Source organism: Cydia pomonella, chromosome 26, assembly GCF_033807575.1.
Source record: "Cydia pomonella isolate Wapato2018A chromosome 26, ilCydPomo1, whole genome shotgun sequence".
NCBI lineage: Eukaryota > Metazoa > Arthropoda > Insecta > Lepidoptera > Tortricidae > Cydia > Cydia pomonella.
In genome coordinates, this window is record NC_084728.1 from 9,923,244 (window position 1) to 9,947,205 (window position 23,962).

Genomic DNA, 23,962 nt, shown 5'->3' on the forward strand with positions numbered 1-23,962 from the left:
GCCGATGACGACGTTTCAAGACGTACCACGCACGATAAGCATGTTTGGTGTATGATAAATTTTGGTTTGGTAAAAGGACTTATGGTAGGTACCTAAAACAAAAAAACATTTATTGTTATGGACATCACAGACAACACAGGACATGTACAGTTTATTAGAGAAAGAGCGGGAAAGGTGACAGTTTTGACAATTAGAAGGCATACCAATATAAGGAGAGATAAGAAATGGACAATAGACATAAGATAAGATGATTTTACTAGAAAATGCTCTACATTTAAAGTTTTATATTATTTTCTTGTATGTGTTTAAGAAAAATTCCAGTGATGGGAGGATCCATGAGAACTAGAAGCGTTTGAAAATTGATAGGCCGCGGGATATTATTCGGTAATACATCATCTATTAGTCTTGGGCAAAGTATCTGAACGCACTTTAAAGTGTCACTGTCAACGCAAGTGACGTCACGTCAACGTCAGTGTCGTGTCGTCAGTGTGTGTCACTAAACAACTTTTTTTCGTCATGAATATTTTAATGTAAAAGCTCTACGAATTACAGTATAAAATACGCATAATATTTCTAAAGAAAATATGGTGTAAAATTCTCCTTTTATCCAATAATGATACAAATTATAACGATGTTATTGTTACATGTGCAAACGACTTTATCAACTTTATAGCATTGTGTTTGTTACATGTGGTTTTTTGTTAATGAAAATTGACATGATTGAAGCTTTCCTGTATTTATGATTGGAATAAATAACAACTGCCATAATGTAAGTATGTCTATTACTTAACAAACTGTAGACAATTAGTCCTTCGTTTCAAAATAGGCGCCAGTCGTCGAGTTGTGGAAAATCGCCCGAATACAATACAATACAATAGTACTTCGTTTTACTGTAACTTTTTCCTCAAAACGAAATAAAGTCTCAGGTATGTGAAACGTGTAATCATAGTGTATGGCTGGTATTTTCTGGACTTCAGTAAAGATAAAGATATATTGAATTATCAATATATAATTAGTAGGTTAGATACGTAAATTTTATATTATTGTAAACTTCCATTCATGTCCAATAAGGAAGTGATTTTCTGTAGACCATGTGAACTAGCAAGAGCTAAAATGTTTATTCCAAGTATGTTCTTCTTCCTCGCTTTGTCCCGGCATATTGCCACGACTCTGGGGAGCCTGGGGTCCGCTTGACAACTAATCCCCAGAATTGGCATAGGTACTAGTTTTCATGAAAGCGACTGCCATCTGACCTTCCAAAACAGGGTAAACTAGGCCTTATTGGGATTAGTCTGACTTTCCTCACAATGTTTTCCTTCACCAAAAAACAACTGGTAAAAATCAAATGATATTTCTTACATAAGTTCTAAAAAACTCATTGATTCGTACCGCAGGGGTTTGAACCCGTGATCTCCGGATTGAAAGTTACACACTCTTACCGCTAGGCTACCAGCACTTGTTTATTCCAAGTATGCATTCTTCAATTATTTAATCTATTTATTCTGTTCTAAGAAACATTTTTAGTTTACACATTAGAAAATAAGTTTATACACTGTGAAATGTTTCCCAGTTCAATGTGCCTGTCTGCAAATATCTCTAAGCATTCCCACTGTTGTCTGTCTCGGGCAACCTCCAGTTGCCAATTTAATTTCATCCTCCCATCTGATTTCCTCCTTTTCTTGAGCCATATTTTGGGTACCAATCTAACATGTTTTTGCTCTAATTCAAATAGGCATTAACCTTTAAGCTCAGGCGTATGAATGTAGTATGTCATCATAACCATTATGCCGAGCCGAATTTCACCTTCCCATACAAACAAAGTTTCTATTCTAATTTTAAAACCTGTAATTTTAAAATGTAGGATTGTAATGAAACTTTGCACATACAATGACATGAGATATATCTATGCCTGTAATTAGTTTATATAGCTCCAGCTAATATTAAATAAAACAAAACAGAGCAAAAACTAGTTTTGTATGAAAAATTTAAATTTAAAATGCTTTTCTTTATTATGGTATCTAAAGCTACATAAACTAATTACAGGCATAGATATTCCTCATCCTATTCTATGTACAAATTTTCAGAGCAATCTAGGTAGTTGTTTTAAAATGAGAGCGTAACTACGTTTGTATGGAGAACCGAGCTTGCTGCGGACATCTAACATTCAAAAAGTAAGGGATGTCGAAAATTTAACATCAGTGGTTTAGGGTACGGCCTGATCTTATAAGAATTAGAGGGTGGATCTCTTTGTTTGACATAATCATTGGTCATAATGTAATGATCATACCCCAGGGTTTTCGGTGCGGGAATGTTTTCTTGTATTTATAACTTTGTCTATTGTAAAATAATTACCAAACTATGAATTAAAAATAGAAGGTAAGCTTCAAATGCGCTTAGAAATATTAAAATAGTATTAACTTTTATAGTTTTAACCTGTTTTTTGGCTAGTGTAAAACATTCCCGCACCGAAAACCCCGGGGTATGGTAATGATAGTCAACTCTGAAAGAGCAGAGCTCTGAAAATTAATTTTTCAGGATTTTCGTTAAGTTATCCTATGGATAGGTTAGGTTAGGTTTGTTTTATAGCAATCCTGAAAAGTTACGCGTATCTGAGAAAAACCAAATTATGACTAACGAAAATGCGGACAAACAATACATTAAGACTTAAAACTTTATGGGAAACAATAGAGACCGTTATTTGGCGAGCAGGGACTGTATAATCGAAAAATAACGATACCTTTATATGTATAACGGTATGACGTCATACAGGTTTAATCCGAACCATTTAGGTAGCCGAATAAAAGTATTTCGCTACCGGTAAATAACGGTACCGTAATTTTTTCGGGTACCTTAACCGCTTTCATAAAGGTACCCTATCAGCTTAGGCTTCGTTGGCAAGCCGCCCGCGCCTTGCGCCAACTTGGTTCCTATTGGATGAAGCTGTCTATGTAAGTGTAAACCCATAAGCCCTTTTGATTTTATTTAATACTATCAGTTTGGCTATAATAACGGTTAAGATATATACCGGAAAAAATACCGGTACCGTTATTTTAAAATGGTAGCGATACCTTTATATAGGAGCCACACACTTTATACAGGTAACCAGTATAATGTATCGGTGGTATCGGTATCGTAATTTTATACTGCTACTGTAATGTACTCAATAAATCCCCCGGGATAATTATATTTACAGGAGCACAAGGAAACACAACCGTTAGTGTAAGGCCTGAGTGGACGCTCGAAGCGGAGCGTTCGGCGGGGCGTGCAGCGTGGCGTCGGGCTCATAAGTGATTTAAGCAGCGTGCACTAAGGCCGCTCCTATACGTTTGCATTTGTTGAACATGCACGCCGCACGCCCCGCCCCGCTGCACGCCCAACTCGTGCGTCCACTCAGGCCTTACACTTAGGAGTATTCGTGTATTGCAAGAATGGGTCTTGAATCTACCTGCGCTGTCAAGCGCTTATCAAAGTATTTATTATCTACCTACATTACAGCTACCATTAAATTAATTTTTAACAAGCAGAAATGTCTGCGAACGATGCTATTAAGCTTAGAATAAATTTAAAAGTGGAAAAATCACTGTCTTGGGTGAGACTTGAACTCACGGCCTCTGGATCCATACGGCAGTAATTTTTTCACTTTTAAAATTATTCTAAACCATACCATTATACCGTAACCAGTCCCTACCAGAGAGTAGCTCGTGATAAATAATTTACTAATGTTTCAGGAGTTCTCAATCATATCATCATCAACGGGAGATGGAGGGACGGATCAGGAGGTTTGACAGTGCGTGTGTTGCAGCAGTGCACCATATTGGGCGTTTACAAGAACAAGTAAGTGGTCAGATGAACGAATAAATTAATAAAAAATATTATAGGGAAATTCTTACACAAATCGACTAACAAGGAAAGGTACATAACTGTCCGGTTCCGATTTGATTCATATTTATATATGTTATTGAGTAGTCTAAAATAACGGACACATATTTTTTTTTAGCTGCCCAAACTCAACCTATTGGGAGAAATTGTCCTCCAAAGTACTAAAAAGTTACTAAATCTTCTAACTCCTATAGAAAGTGATGCTCCAGCAACTTGCTAGTTAATGGCTGGTTTGAGTATATGTTTGAAAGCAGCAAAAAATAATGAGCACGTGTTTTGTTATACCTGCTTAAACTCATTTTTTTCTTAAGCCAAGCACATTATATCTACTACTCGTTCATGATAACTATCTTTATGAATATTGGATACCGGTCATATCAGTTGTCAAACTGCCTGCCTGCTTATTAAATAATAAATAAATAAATGTCAATATCCAGGGAGGAAAATGGGGACGTAGTGTATGGAGAATCGGCCGTCCTCTTTCCTCTTAAGGCACAGTATGTATATGTTAGTCCATGATTTACGAAAGGCACATGATGCACTCTGGCGGCAGAACATTTCAGTAATTCCCTATTGGCCCAGGGCGCCAAATATACTACAAAAAATATAAAATACGCCTCTGACTATACTCTGTATCTTTAGGTATTTAAATAAAAGTAAACAAACAATTTATAAATTTTTGGGTACTTATAACATTTATTGGTTAACCAACCAAATAAAAAAGCACTTGGATCTGTGACTAATCAACCTGACTAACCTACATTATATGATCATGTAATGTTTTCATCTACCCCCAACCGGCTTAATGAGCCATTTGAGGGTAGTTTTTTTTTCTTCTTCTATCGTGTCGAGGTTCCCCTAAACAGTGGATGCCCGGCATGGCCCGGACCGTGGCATCTCTCAGGTCAGATTCAGAGCACGAGTGTGGGCACGCGGGGCAATCCAGATTTTGTTTAGGTAAGATTATTCCATAATTTTTAACAATATTATTTCTCACTACAGGCAAGAGGCTTCCTGGGCCAGCCATCATGTGAACCTAGAGAGTTTAGGCACCGCTTTCTGCAGTGCAGCAGACAGCTAGATGAATTCATGTATGCCGTAACGGAATTCAACCTGGCAGCAAGCAGTTTCGGTATGCCTATATTTTCGTTTTTCTAATAAAAATGTTCAACTGCAACGACACGTCGGTCCTGCTGTACGGTTGGGAAACATGGCGTGTGAGGAAGGACATCGCCATCGGTTTTAGGTGTTTATAAACAAGTACCTGCGACGCATCCTAGGGATTTACTGGCCATGAACTATCTCAAACGTCAGATTGTGGCCTATGACTGACCAGAAACCCATAGGCCAGGATACCCTTGTAAGGAAATGACGATGGATCGGACACACGCTCCGTAGACCGAACCACCTGTCCAAGCAGGGTCTCCGCTGGCAATCGCCTGGCAGTAGACGGTCAGGGCGGCCTCGTACCATATGGAGGCGAGCAGTTGAGGAGGCTGGCCCAACTGGACTCGGCTGGAAAGAGCAGCAAGTAGCCGCTCAGAATCATAACAAATGGAAAATTCTTCTGAGAGCCCTATGTCCATAATGAGGGACAGGATTACACCATCATCATCATTATCATATTTCGTATTAGAAAAGACTATATTTTATTATAGTAAGATAATTCTAGACTAGAACTTAGGCCCACTTGCACCATTCCACTAACCTGGGGTTAAGGGGTTAAACCGTTAACCCAGTGTCAACTTGTTCTAGTAACCATGGTAACTTCAGGTTTAACCGGTTAACCTCAGGTTAGTGGAGTGATTCAAGTGGGCCTTAGTTACTTAATTTACCGCAACAACTTGGTAATTCGTTATGATCTTGATCGCCACGATATAAGCTATGCCTAGTGTGAGTTTCACTGCAATGTGTTTTTAGGGTTCCGTACCCAAAGGGTAAAACGGGACCCTATTACTGAGACTCCGCTGTCCGTCCGTCTGTCACCAGGCTGTATCTTATGAATCGTGATAGCTATAGACAGTTGAAATTTTCACTGATGATGTATTCCTGTTGCCGCTATAACAACAAATACGAATAAGTACGGAACCCTCGGTGGGCGAGTCCGACTCGCACTTGTACGGTTTTATTTGTATGCCTTTCTGTTAGCTAAAGATATTTCGATTTGATTTTTGATGTAAACTACTTAATCTTGACGTGTCGTGTCATATATCGTAAAAAAAATCGATGGAGTACCAATGTGAAGTCCTCCTGCCCACTTTGGTTGGTGTGGAGACTACAGACCAATCTCTTTCGATCTTTATAGACCTGTCCCCAGCTGTGGGACCTACTTAAAACTTAGCTGGCTCAGTAACCCGAAAAGGATCTTCGCTTCTGACAACAAAATAACGCCACTCTGTCCTATTCTGCGCCATTTCACGGCCTTAGGTATTCCGAGGGCGGACACTGCAGACAGGTCTTTTAGGGCTTCCTCACTCCAGCGGTATCAGAGGGCCTACCGCGAACCACGTTCGACGTGTTGCCTATCTGTCGCTCTTGTAAATTCGTACGTAAGTGTGACAGGGAGGAAACACGTCGAACGTTGTACGCGGTAGGCCCTCTGGGACCCCGACGGACGTTTTCCAACCAATACAATAAGAATTAAATTAAAATTTTACAGAAACCAACAGTGCTAATACAGATACATATCACCCTGTACCACCAAAAAACCCGAAATATTCACGTGAATTATCGTCTTCTCACTCTAATACACCATCTCACTCTAACATGCAGAGGTTACCAACAAACGATAGAAAGTCATACAACAGAAGGGAGAATAGAGGAATAAGTCATACAAAACAAACATTTAAGAGAGAGAATTGGAGAGAGAGTAATTTGAGTTCTAATGGAAGAGATTTAAATAAAATGGAAGGAAATAAAACAGTGGAGGAGCAAAATGAAGATTTAACTAATACAGGTATATATTTATAACAATAATACTTATAATTAAATAGGTATCGGTACCAGAGTTGAGCCCACACACACAGCAACATGTCATTACAGCGGGGTTTGGATATTAATGGCATTTTTAGGGTTCCGTAGCCAAATGGCAAAAAACGGAACCCTTATAGATTCGTCATGTCCGTCTGTCTGTCCGATTCTGTCACAGCCACTTTTTTCCGAAACTATAAGAGCTGTACTATTCAAACTTAGTAAGTGGATGTATTCTATGAACCGCATTAAGATTTTCACACAAAAATAGAAAAAAAAACAATAAATTTTGGGGGTTCCCCATACTTAGAACTGAAACTCAAAAAATCTTTTTTCATCAAACCCATACGTGTGGGGTATCTATGGATAGGTCTTCAAAAATGATATTAAGGTTTCAATATCATTTTTTTCTAAACTGAATAGTTTGCGCGAAAGAACCTCCCAAAGTGAAAAAAAAGTGTGTCCCCCCCCCCTGTAACTTCTAAAATAACAGAATGAAAAATCTAAAAAAAATATATGATATACATTACGATGCAAACTTCTAACGAAAATTGGTTTGAACGAGATCTAGTGAGTAGTTTTTTTTAATACGTCATAAAATTAAAAAAAAATTTTTTTTCGTCAAACCCATACGTGTGGGGTATCTATGGATAGGTCTTCAAAAATGATATTTAGGTTCCTAATATAATTTTTTTCTAAAGTGAATAGTTTGCGCGAGAGACACTACCAAATGTGTGTCCAAAGTGGTAAAATGTTGAACGAGATCTAGTAATTTAAGTAGTTTTTTTTAATACGTCATAAAGGAACCCTTCATGGGCGAGTCCGACTCGCACTTGGCCGCTTTTTATACAGCTAAATTAGAACTTCCCATTATTTTTTATTTTATTTTATTCTACTTGTTTTACTTTTATTCTAGTTCTAAGCAATTCTCTTTAGTGTGATATGGGTGTGTGTAGGGCTGCAATCTCGAATTTCGCCAAACCCGGACAAAGATTCAAAAAAACCCGGACATTTGGCGTAAATCGCATTTTTTCCCCGGTCGAGTCTGAAAATAATATTTTTTAAAAACAACACCTTTAATTTTACATGTATTTTTAATGTGCTTCCTTACATGAAAAGTGTCCGGGACACTTCTTGACACCCCCCCCGGACGGCCTCCAAACTAGTACAAATCCGGGAAAACCCGGACGGATGGCAGCCCTAGGTGTGTGTAATGTACGTGATGCCTGAATATAAAACTTTATTTATGTTATTAAGTATTTGGTTGAGCTGATACTTCACATTATCACCCAACTTACGTATGTATGTGTACGTAAGGTGGGTGACAATTAGGGATGTTACGGAGCTTCGGCTTCGGTTCCGATATACCGAAACTTTTGGTTGATTTTACACCTCGCCTTCGGTTCCGATTGATTTCAAGCGTAGTTATGCCGGAGCTTGAAGACCATCAGCGGCCGCGGTGCGCGGCGCGAGCCTAGAAGTACAAACACGTTTCAACTTGTCTCCCACGTATTCCTGCAACTGATTTTGTTTTGCTGCAACGCACACAGCACACATTACCTTTTATTCGATGCTTTTTGTTATTTATTTAATTTTTATTTTACTGTTGCTATTTTTTGTTTAGTTGTGTGTATTGCGGCAAGCGAATAAATGGTTTATCTATCTATCTATTCCGAGACGATTATTTACCTACTCGTGAATTGGTTCTTGTTTCGCGGCCGGTATCGAGGCATTATATTCTTCCTTTAGCTATCTAGGTCATAGTGGAATGTAATTGATTTTTACCGTGTGACTGTGACGGTTTTTTTTTTTTTTTTTTTCAAAAAATTATTTGACAAAGCCGAAAGTAAGTGCTATATGGAAATTAAAGAATATTTATTTATTTATTCTTTATTGCACAAAAGAAAACCGTATAGTACAAAAGGCGGACTTAATGCCATGAGGCATTCTCTACCAGTCAACTTTTAGGCAAAGCAGAGATTGTGGGCGGTGCTACTTTAACAACAACAACCAAATACAATAACATACCATACATACATAATACATACATACTTATATTACTTATAAAATAAAATAAATAAAATAAAAATAAAAATCATTTATTTCGGACTTTCGGACTTATGATAGCAATGTTTAATTTTATTATCTGATCCGGCCTTAATATAGGTAGATTAGGTTTTCTATGGCTCCACCTTCACCTCCGGTTTCGGTTCCGTTAACCAGTTAAAAACTCCGGTTTCGGCTTCGGTTCCGATAAAACCACCTCCGTAACATTTATAGTATGGCCATGGGAACCTTGTGATAAAACAACGCCACCTAATTGGGTACTTGACACATGTTGAATATTATATCATAATTTAGTTAAATGGATAGAAAATGAGCCATCTATTATAAAAAAGTGGAATTTAAAAAGACATATTGAGATTATAAAAAATTACAAGTCTCCAAAGTCTGATTTTTTTTTTTACTTTCAATAAATAAAAAGAAAATATTGCCATTAATTCTTTCCATTTTTTGAAAAATAAATTGTATGGCAACTATACCTATACATAAACGCAATATTTCAGGGTTAAAAGACATTCTCTTAATCTTCCATACATTCAGGACAGACTTATGTGATGTGACGTCACATCACATTATCATTTTGTTAGAGGCGTTTCAATCGTCGTCTGCGAGCGTCAGACTTTAACTCTCATTTCTGACCTCTGTTTTGCTTAAATGCCATGAGTCCTATATAGACATTTGATCCTCAGGAAAATCAAGATCGTTTGACATTATTTACAAAAAACAGGCAAGTAGCCAATTGTGTTTGCACTCGCCGACACCTATATTAGTTCTAGTTCCTGTTTTTTTTTTTGTTTTTTTATTACATACACACAACCATCGTTACAGGCTATCCTAATTCGACAATATGGAATTTGACACACCAAGAAAAAGAATTACATAGGTATATAGTAAATACATTATTACAAACACAATACATACAGCGTGGCCCTTGTGAATTCGCTCAAAGAACAAAGAAACAAATCTAACTCGATCGCTACTCGATTAAGCGTCCGAATTGCGCGCGCAAAGGGGGCCTGGCGAAGGAGTTGCGTTCGAGCGCGCGGCTCGGCCAGCAGGCTCGGCCGCCGCCGTCGCCACACATACCGATCCGGTACGTTCAAACGCACCTCTGCCAGGACTCCAGGCTTGCACAACTTTCCTCGTAACAACTTAAATATATATGAAGCTAGCCCCATTTCCCTTCTAACTTCTAGTTTATTGTATCCTACCATTCCTAACACGAACAATGTAGGATACATGTTGTGTTGCGGAATGAAATAAATCTGTCTACGTTTCCAGGATGTCAACCGGTGGGCCTGCCACCGCAACCAAAGTTGGATCCAGCAACACACGAAGCTACCATTGTCACTGTGAATGGCGTCCAATTATGGATAGTAGTGGATGATACTTTGCTCCTCAGGTAAGTTTAACGTAGTGTGATACTTTTCATCTCAGTGCTTTGGCAACTTAATCCTCAGAATTGGCGCAGGTTTTGACAAGAAATACTGCAATTTTATCTTAGCAAGTAAATATTCTTTTCTCAAACTTGCAATGAAATGTTGACATGACTTCAAATTAGGTTCGGGAATACTACGAATCCGGTGCGCTGAGTTAAGATGATATGTAAAGGAATTTCATACAGCCTTACACACCTAGGCCTGTAAAGCAACATTCTTTTGTTGTTCAACATTAAATTGTGACACAACGTCTTGGCATTCAACCATCAAATAGTAGTAGATTCGTAATTTGTTTTTAGCTGTAAACCTACGAATAAAATAAATTGACTTACAAATTATTTTTTAATGAAAGTTGGGGTTGCCGGCCGCGTATCTAAATCCATAACCTATATCTACATCTACGAAAAAATCACGACAAATCACGTTGGTTGGGTATAAGGAGACCTCACGTGTATTTTTGGACCCGGGTACGTCTTTAAACTACGTCCGAAAGAGATGTATGGGCATTGTGAATGTCATCTCGCTCTGTGTGGTAGGGCACAGCACAGCGGATGTCATTCCAAATCTAGAGCAGAGCCCAACTGGGGAAGTACCTCCACCTTACAGAAAACCGCAGCCAAATAACACTAGACCCTACTCATAGTGTTGTGTTCCTGCCGGTGAGTAAGGCCAGAGCTCAACGATGGGTGGGAGGGGGTTAGGGTCGGCAACGCGCATGTAACTCCTCTGGAGTTGCAGGCGTACATAGGCTACGGATACTGCTTACCATCAGGCGGGCCGTATGCTTGTTTGCCACCGACATAGTATAAAAAATATATATATATACCTAGTGAACGAAACTAACTTGTAATCTATTGTCAATAGAGATAGAGTCGATAATCCGTTGGACATTTTAAGATATTTCTAACGACTACTACTTACCGTGTTTTGCGTAACCCAACATTATAATTACTTTTTCTCAAACTTGCTATGAAATGATGCCATGACTTACGTCAAATTAGGTCCGGAAATACTACATATCAGGTGCGATGAGTGAAGATGATATGTAAAGGAATTTCATACTGCCTTACACACATAGGACTGTAAAGCAACCTTCTTTTGTTTTTTAACGTCAAATTGTGACACAACGTCTTGGCATCCAACCATCAACTAGCTTCAGTTAGCTTGGTACGGTGATTTGTTGTGCATATTCTTTGCTAAGCAACGGCGGTGGCGCATCGCGCAGGCGCGCGGACTTACGCGCGTAAGGTTGTACAGCGCTGGTAGAGTGGCGAGCCGAGTAAGTCGCCACAACACTGTAAACAAATTAATTATTTTATTTCTTTCATTTCAGGCTTATGGAAGAAATGTTGAATTATTACCAAAATCGAGAAGTTGTGGAGAAATTCATTCCTAAAAGCGTTTGTGCTTACTATGACGAAACTGTAACTAAGCATTTCCTTAGAGCTCTCTACGTAACGTCAGAGGTATGTAATAACATTACATTAAGTTTTTTCTCAAAAACAACGAGTTATTCAGAACATAGAAAGCTAAGAAAATTTTCTTTTTCTACTCATCGACTGTGATTGTAGAATTAAGATTTCGTATTTTTATTTTATTTATAGCCTCATATCATAAATACATTTTTATACCGTAAGTATCTATAGTTTTCCTTAATCTACGATAACCGATTATGTGTGCCTTTGGGCAAAGGCCTCCCCCAATCTTCTCCACTCTTCCTTATTTTGCACTAATCTGGTCCATATTTTAGTCCTTCCAGCCATGTCCTCTATTTCATCGGACCATCTTTTAAATTGCCTACCTCTGTTTCTTTTATGTCCTCTAGGATGCCATAGTTACAATTTTGCTCCATTTATCTCCTCCTCTAATAGTATGTCCAGCCCACTATCATTTCAGTTGTTTTGTATGTCACATCAGTAAATCCTGTTTTGTCTCTTAAATCCTTGTTACTTATTCTGTCAATTTACCTTTGACGACCGGTTTGCCCTAGTGGGTAGTGACCCTGCCTACGAAGCTGATGGTCCCGGGTTCAAATCCTGGTAAGGGCATGTATTTGTGTGATGAGCATGGATATTTGTTCCTGAGTCATGGCTGTTTTCTATGTATTTAAGTATTTATAAATATTTATATATTATATATATCGTTGTCTAAGTACCCTCAACACAAGCCTTATTGAGCTTACTGTGGGACTTAGTCAATTTGTGTAATAATGTCCTATAATATTTATTATTTATTTATTATTATTTAATTCTTCTTCTTTTTAAGATGCTCCTGTCCAGTCAATCAGTGCTAACCCGTTATACTTACTTGCGTATTTTTACATGCAATTAGTGTTACCACCCTCCCACCGCAAAAATAAATACCCACCACCAAAAATACAAAACTCGACACGTGTTCCGTCTCTCTACGAGGCATCCTCAGGAGATGTATCTTATCTTTTCGCGGATTAGCAGAGTAATATTTTTTTCATCTCTCCTAATCGGAAAGTTCACCTTTCATAGGCTGATAGCCTATATCAGGGGTTCCCAAAGTGTGCGCCGCGGCGCCCTGGTGCGCCGTAGAAAGTAAAGAGGGGCGCCGTGAGTTCTATCATTATCCGAAACTACAAATATTCGCGGGTACCTATTTGGGCGCTCGCATCGGTAAATAATATAGCGTCGTGTCACTCTTTTTCGACCGTGATTTTAAATTTACAAGGCGCCGTTGCAAAATACTAAACTTGTAACTGCGCCGCATGTTGAAAAAGATTGGGAATCCCTATATATATAATTGATAGAATATTGTTATATTGTTTAGAATTGATTTGTGTTTCATATTCCCTCTCGTTGTGTACAATCCTGCACTAACTGCAAGTTTCTGTCTGACCCAATAGTTGACTGGTAGAGAATGCCTTAAGTCATTAAGTCCGCCATTTGTACAATTTTATATCGTGCAATAAAGTTTGAATAAATAAATAGCTAGGGTGGAAAGTATTTTTTTATTTTATTTGTACTTCGAGCAACGGCTAACAGCCATATATGCCATATTATTCAGTTAAAAGCTCTTATATTAGCTTTCCGATTTCATACCCAGTATTTTTTTTTAAATAGATGTTTAATCGCGACAACAACAAACGTCTGAGAGGTCATCACTTAAAGCTAGAAAGGCATAGGTCTCACAGTAACCCTTACAAACACTTTCTGAGCAACCGAGTGGTGAGGGCTTGGAACAAACTCCCAGAAGACGTGGTTTCAGCACAAAATGTGAACCAGTTTAAAAATAAATTAGACAAGCATATTATATTAAAGCAAAGCATATTTAATAAGCATGATGTTAAAATATTTTCATTAAGGAAACTGTAAGTCTAGTTTTAAGAAAAGTTCCTGTGTTATATATAACTATAAAAGACTGTTTGTTTCTTAAATAAATAAATAAATAAGTATATCTACTACTCGTTCATGATAACTATCTATATGAATACTGGATACAGATGGTCGGTTCTTTATCATTTGTCACCATGCCTGTCACGTTCTAACAAGTATGTAAGTGCGAAAGTGACGGGCATAGTGACAAGTGATAAAAATGGAAACATGATGCCACCGCTGGTCCTATCAGTTGTCATAACTGCCTGTCTAGTCGGCAAGAAATTTTAACAGCTCTAAGAATACGTTCGGGGCACATTCCACTAAATAAGTTTGGTTTCATGATGCGTAAAGTTGCCACACCATTATGTTCAGAGTGCAATATGATTGAGGACGTGTACCACATATTAGTGGAATGTGTGCGGAACGAGTCCTTTAGGAACCAACTGAAAATAGCCCATAATACTTTTCACAATGTCGGTGGCTGTAATAGTGCCTTGGCTTTTCCATTGTCGGACGAGGCCAGAGCACTGTTCAGACTCGTAAATATAGGTCTTAGTAAGCGTCAATGAGTGTTATTGTATGTTGATTATATGGAGCGACATAATCGCTAAGCGATAAAGCTCTCTAATAAAGATTAAAAAAAAAAAAAAAACAAACTGCCTGTCTGCTTATTAAATAATAATAATTGTTTCTCTATAGGATGGTGATCCGGAAGTATTTCTTGTGGACACGGGGGAATTCCAACCAGCTACCCAAAGTCGCCTGTTGCCTCTCGCCCCGCAGTTCGCAACCACCCCGCCTTTGGCGCATCTCTGTTATTTAGCCGACGTAAGTAACCTCAAAATTTTGCCTACATTTAGTCTTGTAATTTCCCAGTAAGAACATAAATGTGAAATGAAAATATAAATAATAAATATATAAATGTGATAAGTTAGAATCCGAAGAAATTATTATTTTGGACCCGGGTATGTCCTTAAACTACGTCCAAAAGAGAGGTATGGGCAATGTGAATGTCATCTCGCTTTGTGTGGTAGGGCACAGCACAGCAGATGTCATTCCAGATCTAGAGCAGAGCCCAACTGGGGAAGTACCTCCACCTTACAGAAAACCGCAGCCAAATAACACTAGACCCTACTCATAGTGTTGTGTTCCTGCCGGTGAGTAAGGTTGCCAGAGCTCAACGAGGGGGGTGGGGTTAGGGTCGGCAACGCGCATGTAACTCCTCTGGAGTTGCAGGTGTACATAGGCTACGGAGACTGCTTACCATCAGGCAGGCCGTATGCTTGTTTGCCACCGACGTAGTATAAAAAAAAATCAAAGCTCTTTCTAGATGAAACGCTGTCTTTGGTGGTTCACAAGATTGATGAAACATCCACACACCAATCTCTTGCTGCATAAGTGCGTCCTTTGTGGTTTTTAAATTTTACGTATGGCGCAGACGTACAGTCAGCATCAATAGTAGCGGATGAAACAACGCTCCAAAAGTATCTGATATTCCGGATAACTTATCCAAATATAAATAAATCTCTAAAATTTACATTCAAAAGTATATCTTTTACCGTCTTAGTTGTTCTACGTATAGAACCACCACATTTTGTTAAGCTGTTACAGAACGGTAGATACTTATGAAACCTTGTTTGATCCGCTACTTTTGATGCTGACTGTACATAACGGGTATTTTTTTGTTCTTTAATTAAAAAAATTGTTTGACATAAAACATACTTATTAAAATAGAAATTATTGTTTACATTAAAATGTCAATAAGTAATAATTGTTGTGACAAATTAACTGGATTCGATGATTGGATTGAGTGAACCTCGAGATTGGAAAGAAATATATATATTTTTTTGTATTTGTTGTTATAGCGGCAACAGAAATACATAATCTGAAGAAATTTCAACTGGCTAATTATCACGGTTCATGAGAATCATGAGATACAGCCTGGTGACAGACGGACGGACGGACGGACAGCGGAGTCTCAGTAATAGGGTCCTGTTTGACCCTTTGGGTACGGAACTCTAAAAAGGCTACAGGCAAATATAATATCCTCTTAAGGCCCAGCCATAGAAATGAAAAATCCAAAATTTGCCACTGGAATTTGAACCTATAGTGCACGGAATACAGTAGATTTTATTTTGTTTGAAAATTGCACGAAACAAAACAAATGCAACTCTGTCCTAATTGAATATGATTTAAATTTCATCGAACTGAATAAGTTCTATAGGTAGGACCTTGGGCCTTACGAGGTTAAGTAATTTCACACGTTTTAAAGATATTTTATATTTTTGTTTAGGTAGATCAGACAGAAGATAAACAATTAGAAGACAGGCGAACAGAATTTCTGCAACAATACTTAGGACAGCGACACGAAATTAAACTTGTTGAAGACGTAAATGAAGATGGGTAAGTCAATTTTAGATCTCTTACTATTTTATATTGTATTTACGAACTGACTTTGTCTTTGGAGTGTAATCATCAAGTCATATTTTATCGACTGATCTTCCCTATACGTCGCATTTTTTAACGGATACGCGTGAAATTTTGCGAGCAGGTTCGAAAAATAAATATTTATTTTTTGTTAATTCAGTGTTTGGACTTTTTTCAAAATGTAGGATACAGAAATAGTATTTTATACAATCGTTATATAATAGAGAGCTTTTCAGTCGAGTACAGTGTTTTAAAGTGAGGTACTACATTGAAAAGCTTGATTAAGTACATCACTATTGTACGAGTATACAATACTTTTTCTATCATCAAAGTCATCAGAGTCATCAAAAATAATACTTTAAACTAATGAAATCGTACAGGTAAACAAACCAAAAGTATACAGCTATTTAAGATACGCGAGCAGCCGCGATACCTTCATACTCGCACGCGCCCGGCCGTACGGCGGGGTGGTCAACGACACCTTCTCGTAACTCATGGGGCCCTGGTACTTGCTCTGCGCTAAATTACATTTTGAGACAGTTTTTTCTCGATTTTGGCTACCGTAGCCTATGGAGACTAACAAGCAATGGTAAGCGGTTTTCGTAGTCAATGGATGTTGCTATATTAAGGGTGTCACGTGTGCGTTTATGATTTATATATATATATATATATATATATATATTATAGGACATTATTACACAAATTGACTAAGTCCCACAGTAAGCTCAATAAGGCTTGTGTTGAGGGTACTTAGACAACGATATATATAATATATAAATATTTATAAATACTTAAATACATAGAAAACACCCATGACTCAGGAACAAATATCCATGCTCATCACACGAATAAATGCCCTTACCAGGATTTGAACCCGGGACCATCGGCTTCGTAGGCAGGGTCACTACACACTATGCCAGACCGGTCGTCAAAGGTAAATTGACAGAATAAGTAACAAGGATTTAAGAGACAAAACAGGATTTACTGATGTGACATACAAAACAAAACAACTGAAATGATAGTGGGCTGGACATACTATTAGAGGAGGAGATAAATGGAGCAAAATTGTAACACTATGGCATCCTAGAGGACATGACATGAAGCAATTGTTTCTACTATACAATCTAAAATAAATAATTAATTTGAGCTATCGTTTTGTTTCGTCCTCTTGACCGCGGCGAGCTGTGATTGGTCAATTTCATTATAGTTAACTAAACCGTTTCGAAATGAATATTATAGTTTAGTTGGGAGCCCGTACATGAAAAGTACCCAATTACAGTTTGGTATACGAAATCTTAATTGGGTACTTGACACATGTTGAATATTATAACAATATTTAGTTACATGGATAGAAAATGAGCTATACATTATAAAAAAAAAGTGGAATTAAAAAAATATGTATTGAGATTATAAAAAAATACAAGGCTCCGAAGTCTCAAAAAAATTGTTTTTTGTCTTTCAAAAATAGAAAAGAAAATAGTACCATTCCTTACATTTTATTGAAAAATAAATTGTATGACAACTATACACATAAACGCAATATTTCAGGGTCAAAATGGCAATTCCCTTGATCTTCCATACATTTAGGACAGACTTATATAATGTGACGTCACATCACCTTATCATTTTGTTAGAAGCGTTTCAATCGTTGAGTGCGAGCTTCAGACTTTAACTCTCATTTCTGACCTTTGTGTTGCTTAAATGCCATGAGTCCCATATAGACATTTGATCCTCAGGAAAAACAAGATCGATTGACATTATTTACAAAAAACTGTCAAAGATGACATTATTTACAAAAAACCAGCGCACGCGCTGGGCCGCAAACGCTCCCTCTGCAAGAGCTATCGCTCTGTTGAATGATATGTCTATGCGATTACCTGACGTTGACATTTTTTATCATGCATCTTACCAAATTATTAAAGGCATTTATGAAATTTTGAATTTAACTTAATTTAATTGATTATCATTCATATTTATTTACTTTATTGACATACTTAATATTATATAATCGAATTTGCTTTTTGTTTTTGTAAGGTTGACATGTAATTTTCATAGTGTAAGTGTGACATAGCATGTATAATAATTATAATATCATTACTTATAAGCGCCTTGGTTTATTAGACTGTAAGCTTATTTGTGAATAAAATCGAAAAAATAAAAAAATAAAAGAGCCAATTCAACCATTACAGTCGACGCGTAGAAAAAAGGATTAATAATTCTCTTCTCAATTTCAGTTCTTTGCTGTCTCTGGGTGTTTACGTGTTTTTAGACGATGGAACTACCGTCAATGAGCGAGTGCAAGCACTGGATTCGAGTAAGTTGTGCAAGTACTGAAGACGATAGTAGATGCTCATTTCTCCATACAAGTCTCCAAGGAAATTGGAATATCCATGGATATTGATTTTTTGGAAAATATTTTTACACAATTGAAGGACAACTGGTCTGGCCTAGTGGGTAGTGACCCTGCCTATGAAGCCGATGGTCCCGGGGGAAGGGCATTTATTTGTGTGATGAACACGGATGTTTGCTCCTAAGTCATGGGTTTTTTCTATGTATTTAAGTATTTATAATTATATATATCGTTATCTAGGTACCTACAACACAAGCCTTATTGAGCTTACTGTGGGACTTAGTCAATTTGTGTAATAATGTCCTATAATATTTAATATTTTTAATTTAATTTATTATATTGTCATCACAGCTATGCCCCTTCGATTTACTTTTAAAATTTTGATTATTATAAGAGTTATGAGCGAAAATCATAATTTTAAAAGCTTCTAATTTACTACTTACTTTACTTATGTATGGTAGCGAAAGTTGGGTATGGCAGAAGAAACATCAGAGTCAAGTAAATGCAGTGGAAATGAGAGCGTTGAGAAGTGTGTGTGGTGTAAAATTACAAGATAGAATTAGGAACAGTGTGATAAGGGAAAAGTGTGGACTGAACGAAGATGTAGTGACAAAAATTGAGAAAGGTATGTTGAGATGGTTTGGACACGTGGAAAGAATGAGTGAAAGTAGGTTAACAAAGAGAGTGTATAAGGGAGAAGTAGAAGGAGTGTATAAGGGAGAAGTAGAAGAGGGAGCTGGAAGGGGTAGACCTCGGCGGACTTTCTCTGATCAAATCGGGGAAATCCTGAAGAAAGGCCAGGTCAAGAGCACCCTAAACCGACGAGCGTGTATGAGGAATGTCATGAAAGTGAAGGAAGCGAAAGAGGTATGTCAGGATCGTAGCAAGTGGAAATCCGTGGTCTCTGCCTACCCCTTCGGGAAATAGGCGTAATTATATGTATGTATGTTCTAATTTTTATAATAACTAAAAAAACTAACAAAGTCAAACAACCCCTTTGTACGACCATACCAGTGGTTAATATACATCATATCGCCTATGTATTATTTCTTTAATATTAATATATAGAGAGGAAAATGGGGAGTATGTTTGTACGTCTGTCTGTGGTGTTGAGACGTTTCGTCTGAACACCACAGACATCTTAAATGTTAAAATATTTGTGTATATGTAAAATATATGTTTTTAGACGATGCAGAATTGAACAATAACTCCAAAACTATTACTAACAACGAAAGCATACATTCTTTGACTGAAATAAATAAATTAAATGATAAAATCAAACCTGATGAAAATGAAAATATAAATATACTTAACAAATCTAATGAAAATATTAGTAAAGATATAAGTTCTGAAGAAACTAAAATAACATTAGATGAAATACATACATTTGATGAAGAAATTGATATAAACGCCAATTCTGAAGAAAATAAAATAGAGACAGATGAAATTAATAATAAAAAGGTGAATGAAATTGACCTTAGATCTGATGAAGAACGGGTCCAAGAATTGGAGGCGATAGAAAATATAAATTTAGATGAAATGAAATATACAGAACATGAGAATGCGGTAGAAGCTGTTACGGTAAGTTTTGAATAAGAGGTAAAATTATTTAACAGCCATTAGGGCTTGTGCACAAATCATGCGAGGTTTTGGCTATTTTTTAATGGCGTGCGTGGTAGCGCCAAAATAATAACATTTTTGTTCCTCTTCAATACCCCACGCACTGAATAACCTATCACATTAGGACATGAAACAATCATCATCATCATCATCATAACCCTATTTTTTTTTAAATTATTTCATTGCAAGTTTGAGAAAAGCACTATACAAATCTCGGCGGGAAACGGGGTAGCCGGCCGCGTCTCCCTATCGACCTCGCTACGCTCGGCCGTCTATATCTACTTGGCCTGCAACCCTTCGTTAGCCATCCTCTCTAGTAATGTACTATTACGCATTTGCAGGGCTATAACAACAGGGATGAAATGGACATCTGCAAGCATTACAAAGGGGGCGAGGGCTGTTTCAAAGGCAACCGGTGCAACAAACGACACGTCAAAATACACCCAGGTACGTCACTTTTGGCGTTTTGAAAACATCCTCCTAGCGTTGTCCTGGTCGTCACAGGGGCCACTTCTTCCTTAGCCTGCTAGACCCTTTAATATTTGTATTGAGTACCTTAAGAGTAGTTTCGGTTTAAAGAATCTTTACAGTACATATGGTGCTACTTTATAGCACTAGTGCGAAAACGAGCATATTACGTTACTGTGTCGAACATTTAAAGGGCCATATGTACTGTAAAACGTTGTACGATACATGTGCGAATAGGTCATTCGCAACTCGTGTCGATTTAAAACACTCCCTTCGGTCGTGTTTTAATTTATCGCCACTAGTTTCGAATTTCCTATTTTTCGCACTTGTATCGTAATGTACTATTATTGTTGTCTAAGAAATTACAGAAATATCACTTAAAGACAACTTATAAATAGCTAACTTAAAAAAAACAATACAAGTTACGCAATAAACAAGCACTTATTATGACAATGTTTAACAATAATACAGTTGCATTGAGAAACTAATGATTACAGGATACTCGTAAAAGACAAAAATAAAACTAGCAATCGACCCTATGGTTTGAATATAAGGTTTAGATTTGATTGGTTAGTAATAGGAACAATGAACATACGTGGGTATCTTTTTTGTGAGACTTATGAATGCCAGACTTGTTTGCAGAGCCAGTTAAACGAGACTTTTAAGCAGTAGTTAATTATTGGTTACAGAAAAGACAATATTTTGACAAATGTGTATTTGTGTCAGTTAATAAAAAAATATTATAATTTATTAATAATATTTTAATTACATTACTATATTTTATGCTTTTTAGATATATGCTTTAAAAACCGTGTATATGTATTAACTGAGATGAATTAAGTATTTAAGTTTTTTTTTTTTTTTTTACTTAGGCCAAGTAAAATTTTCTGTTATACATGTTATAGTGAGAGCTGTTAAGGAAATAAGTGAATGTCGTTTGTGTGTATTTGAAACCTTATCTCCTGCTCACTTATTTCCGTTTGCTTTCCAAATAAATAAAATAAAAAAATAAAATAAGTGTGCAGAGTTTGGTATCATTGACATATATCTAAGGACGGGCGTTACAGACACCAAGAATGGTGCTAGTTCAGTGGTGTCACTCACGAAGTCGAGCCAATCGTGCAGTCTAATGCAACTAGTTGTGACCAATCGCGCGCGTGATGCGAACTCATCAACCACTCGCATCGTGGCGTTAGACTGCACGATTGGCTCGAATTCATGTGCGTGACACCGCTGTACTGGCCTCATTCTTATTGTCCGAAAAACCCGTCCTTAGATATATGTCAATGCTTGGTATTTTATTGATTTGGAACTCTAGATTTATTTGTCAACAGAGGGCTGGACGTTAGACCGCGTATCCGTACCTGTCAAATGTCCATCTCCGCCCCTCCCCCCGCCGGGCACGTGGCACAAGGTCAAGGTCACACACATAGATGACACGTGTCAGCTGTACGTGCACTTTGAAGGACCAGGTGAGTGTCTGTTATTACCATATGTCCACCGCCCTCCCCCGCCGGGCACGTAGCACAAGGTCAAGGTCCCACACATTGTTACTGCCAAATGTCCATCTCCGCCCCTCTCCCCGCCGGGCACGTGGTACAAGGTCTAGGTTACACACATAGATGACACGTGTCAGCTGTACGTGCACTTTGAAGGACCAGGTGAGTGTCTGTACCTGTCAAATGTCCATCTCCGCCCCTCCCCCCGCCGGGCACGTGGCACAAGGTCAAGGTCACACACATAGATGACACGTGTCAGCTGTACGTGCACTTTGAAGGACCAGGTGAGTGTCTGTTACTACCATATGTCCACCGCCCTCCCCCGCCGGGCACGTAGCACAAGGTCAAGGTCCCACACATTGTTACTGCCAAATGTCCATCTCCGCCCCTCTCCCCGCCGGGCACGTGGCACAAGGTCTAGGTTACACACATAGATGACACGTGTCAGCTGTACGTGCACTTTGAAGGACCAGGTGAGTGTCTGTTATTACCATATATCCACCGCCCTCCCCCGCCGGGCACGTAGCACAAGGTCAAGGTCCCACACATTGTTACTGCCAAATGTCCATCTCCGCCCCTCTCCTCGCCGGGCACGTGGCACAAGGTCTAGGTTACACACATAGATGACACGTGTCAGCTGTACGTGCACTTTGAAGGACCAGGTGAGTGTCTGTTACTACCATATGTCCACCGCCCTCCCCCGCCGGGCACGTAGCACAAGGTCAAGGTCACACGTAGATGACACGTCAGCTGTACGTGCACTTTGAAGGGCCAGTGTCACTGCCAAATGTCGCTATGTGCCATACATTTTTCGTTCTTTCCATACCCTTACCGTCATACCGACGACCAGTCTGGCCTAGTGGGTAGTGACTCTGCCTATGAAGCCGATGGTTCAGGGTTTTAATCCCGATAAGTCATGAATGTTTTCTATGTATTTCATTGGCCTTCGAGTCTATTACAGACTATACAAGCAGTGTCAGGCAGGGCGACAACGTTTTTCATGGCTGTGTAAGCCAATACGGGAGCGGCAAACACGCCCACAAGCCTGGCAGTTGTAGTTTGCCCCTGCGAAACAGGTGTCAGGCTGATGACGCTTGGCCCGCTTACTTGCGAGTGTCTTAAACCAAGCGTCGTCGTGAATTTTACGTCCATCGAATAACAGTTTGCGCCACTTGTCTCTGTCCTCGGCAAGCTCTTCCCATCTGTGAACCGGGATGTTAAAGGCGTGCATGTCTCGCTTGGCGCAATCCTTATGTCGTAGCATTGGCCGACCGACGCTTCTCTTGGCATCAGCAATGGCGCCAAGCAAAACACGTCGCGGCAAACGAGAAGGTTGCATGCACATGCCCCAGCCAACGTAAGCGTCGTTGTTTTAGCAGCGCAAAGAGGCTGGGCAGTTGAGCAAGCTCAAGCACCCCCTCGTTCGTGACCCTATCCCTCCAGTGTATGCCCAAAATGTTTCGGATGCAGCGCATGTGGAAGGCGTTAAGACGACGTTCGTGCTTGGCATACGATGTCCAGGTCTCAGCCCCGTACAAGAGTATGCTATGTATTTGTATATTATATATATCGTTATCTGAGTACCCACAACACAAGCCTTCTTGAGCTTACCGTGGGACTTAGTCAATTTGTCTAAGAATGGCCCTATAATATTTATTTGTTATACGAAGTCTATAAAAATGGTATCGGAATGGAAATAAAAATCTTAGGACACTTTTTTCCTCATGTTAGGATCGAAAGATCTCGTGATTCTGAGTAATAACATATAAAAAAATAAAGTGTAGTTTCCAACCATAAACTATAGCTTAAAACGAATAAACGTATGGCCGCCTTTAAAAAAAAACTGATTCGACAAAAAAAACCATTTCATTATTGAACCTGCTCACAAAATTCACAAAAATC

General features: G+C 38.4%; 2 protein-coding genes and 1 long non-coding RNA gene across 8 annotated transcripts in view; all 3 read left to right on the forward strand.

Moving 5' to 3' along the window:
- The first annotated feature begins 303 nt into the window (after positions 1 to 303).
- LOC133532297 (uncharacterized) lies at positions 304 to 22,147 on the forward strand. Its single transcript, XM_061870903.1, has 12 exons — positions 304 to 769; positions 3,729 to 3,834; positions 4,882 to 5,011; positions 6,539 to 6,835; positions 10,195 to 10,315; positions 11,686 to 11,818; positions 14,396 to 14,524; positions 15,990 to 16,099; positions 18,358 to 18,437; positions 19,660 to 20,054; positions 20,435 to 20,540; positions 21,896 to 22,147. Coding segments are annotated over exons 1-12 (1,800 nt in total). The 5' UTR covers positions 304 to 767; the 3' UTR covers positions 22,087 to 22,147.
- Positions 17,222 to 18,236, forward strand: LOC133532300 (uncharacterized). The gene is made up of 2 exons (XR_009801675.1): positions 17,222 to 17,752; positions 17,783 to 18,236. It is a non-coding gene; the product is annotated as an uncharacterized LOC133532300 (long non-coding RNA).
- Positions 22,148 to 22,226: 79 nt separating the features above from the next.
- LOC133532298 (tudor domain-containing protein 7-like) overlaps positions 22,227 to 23,962 on the forward strand; it is a 28,627-nt gene continuing 26,891 nt past the window's right edge. For 2 of the 6 annotated variants that reach the window (XR_009801674.1, XM_061870906.1), the window contains exon 1: positions 22,568 to 22,722. The gene's annotated coding sequence lies outside the window, so the exon portion shown is untranslated. Of the gene's footprint in view, positions 22,345 to 22,567; positions 22,723 to 23,962 lie in introns of those variants that run through there. The other 4 variants (XM_061870908.1, XM_061870905.1, XM_061870907.1 and 1 more) reach the window with 4 other exon arrangements.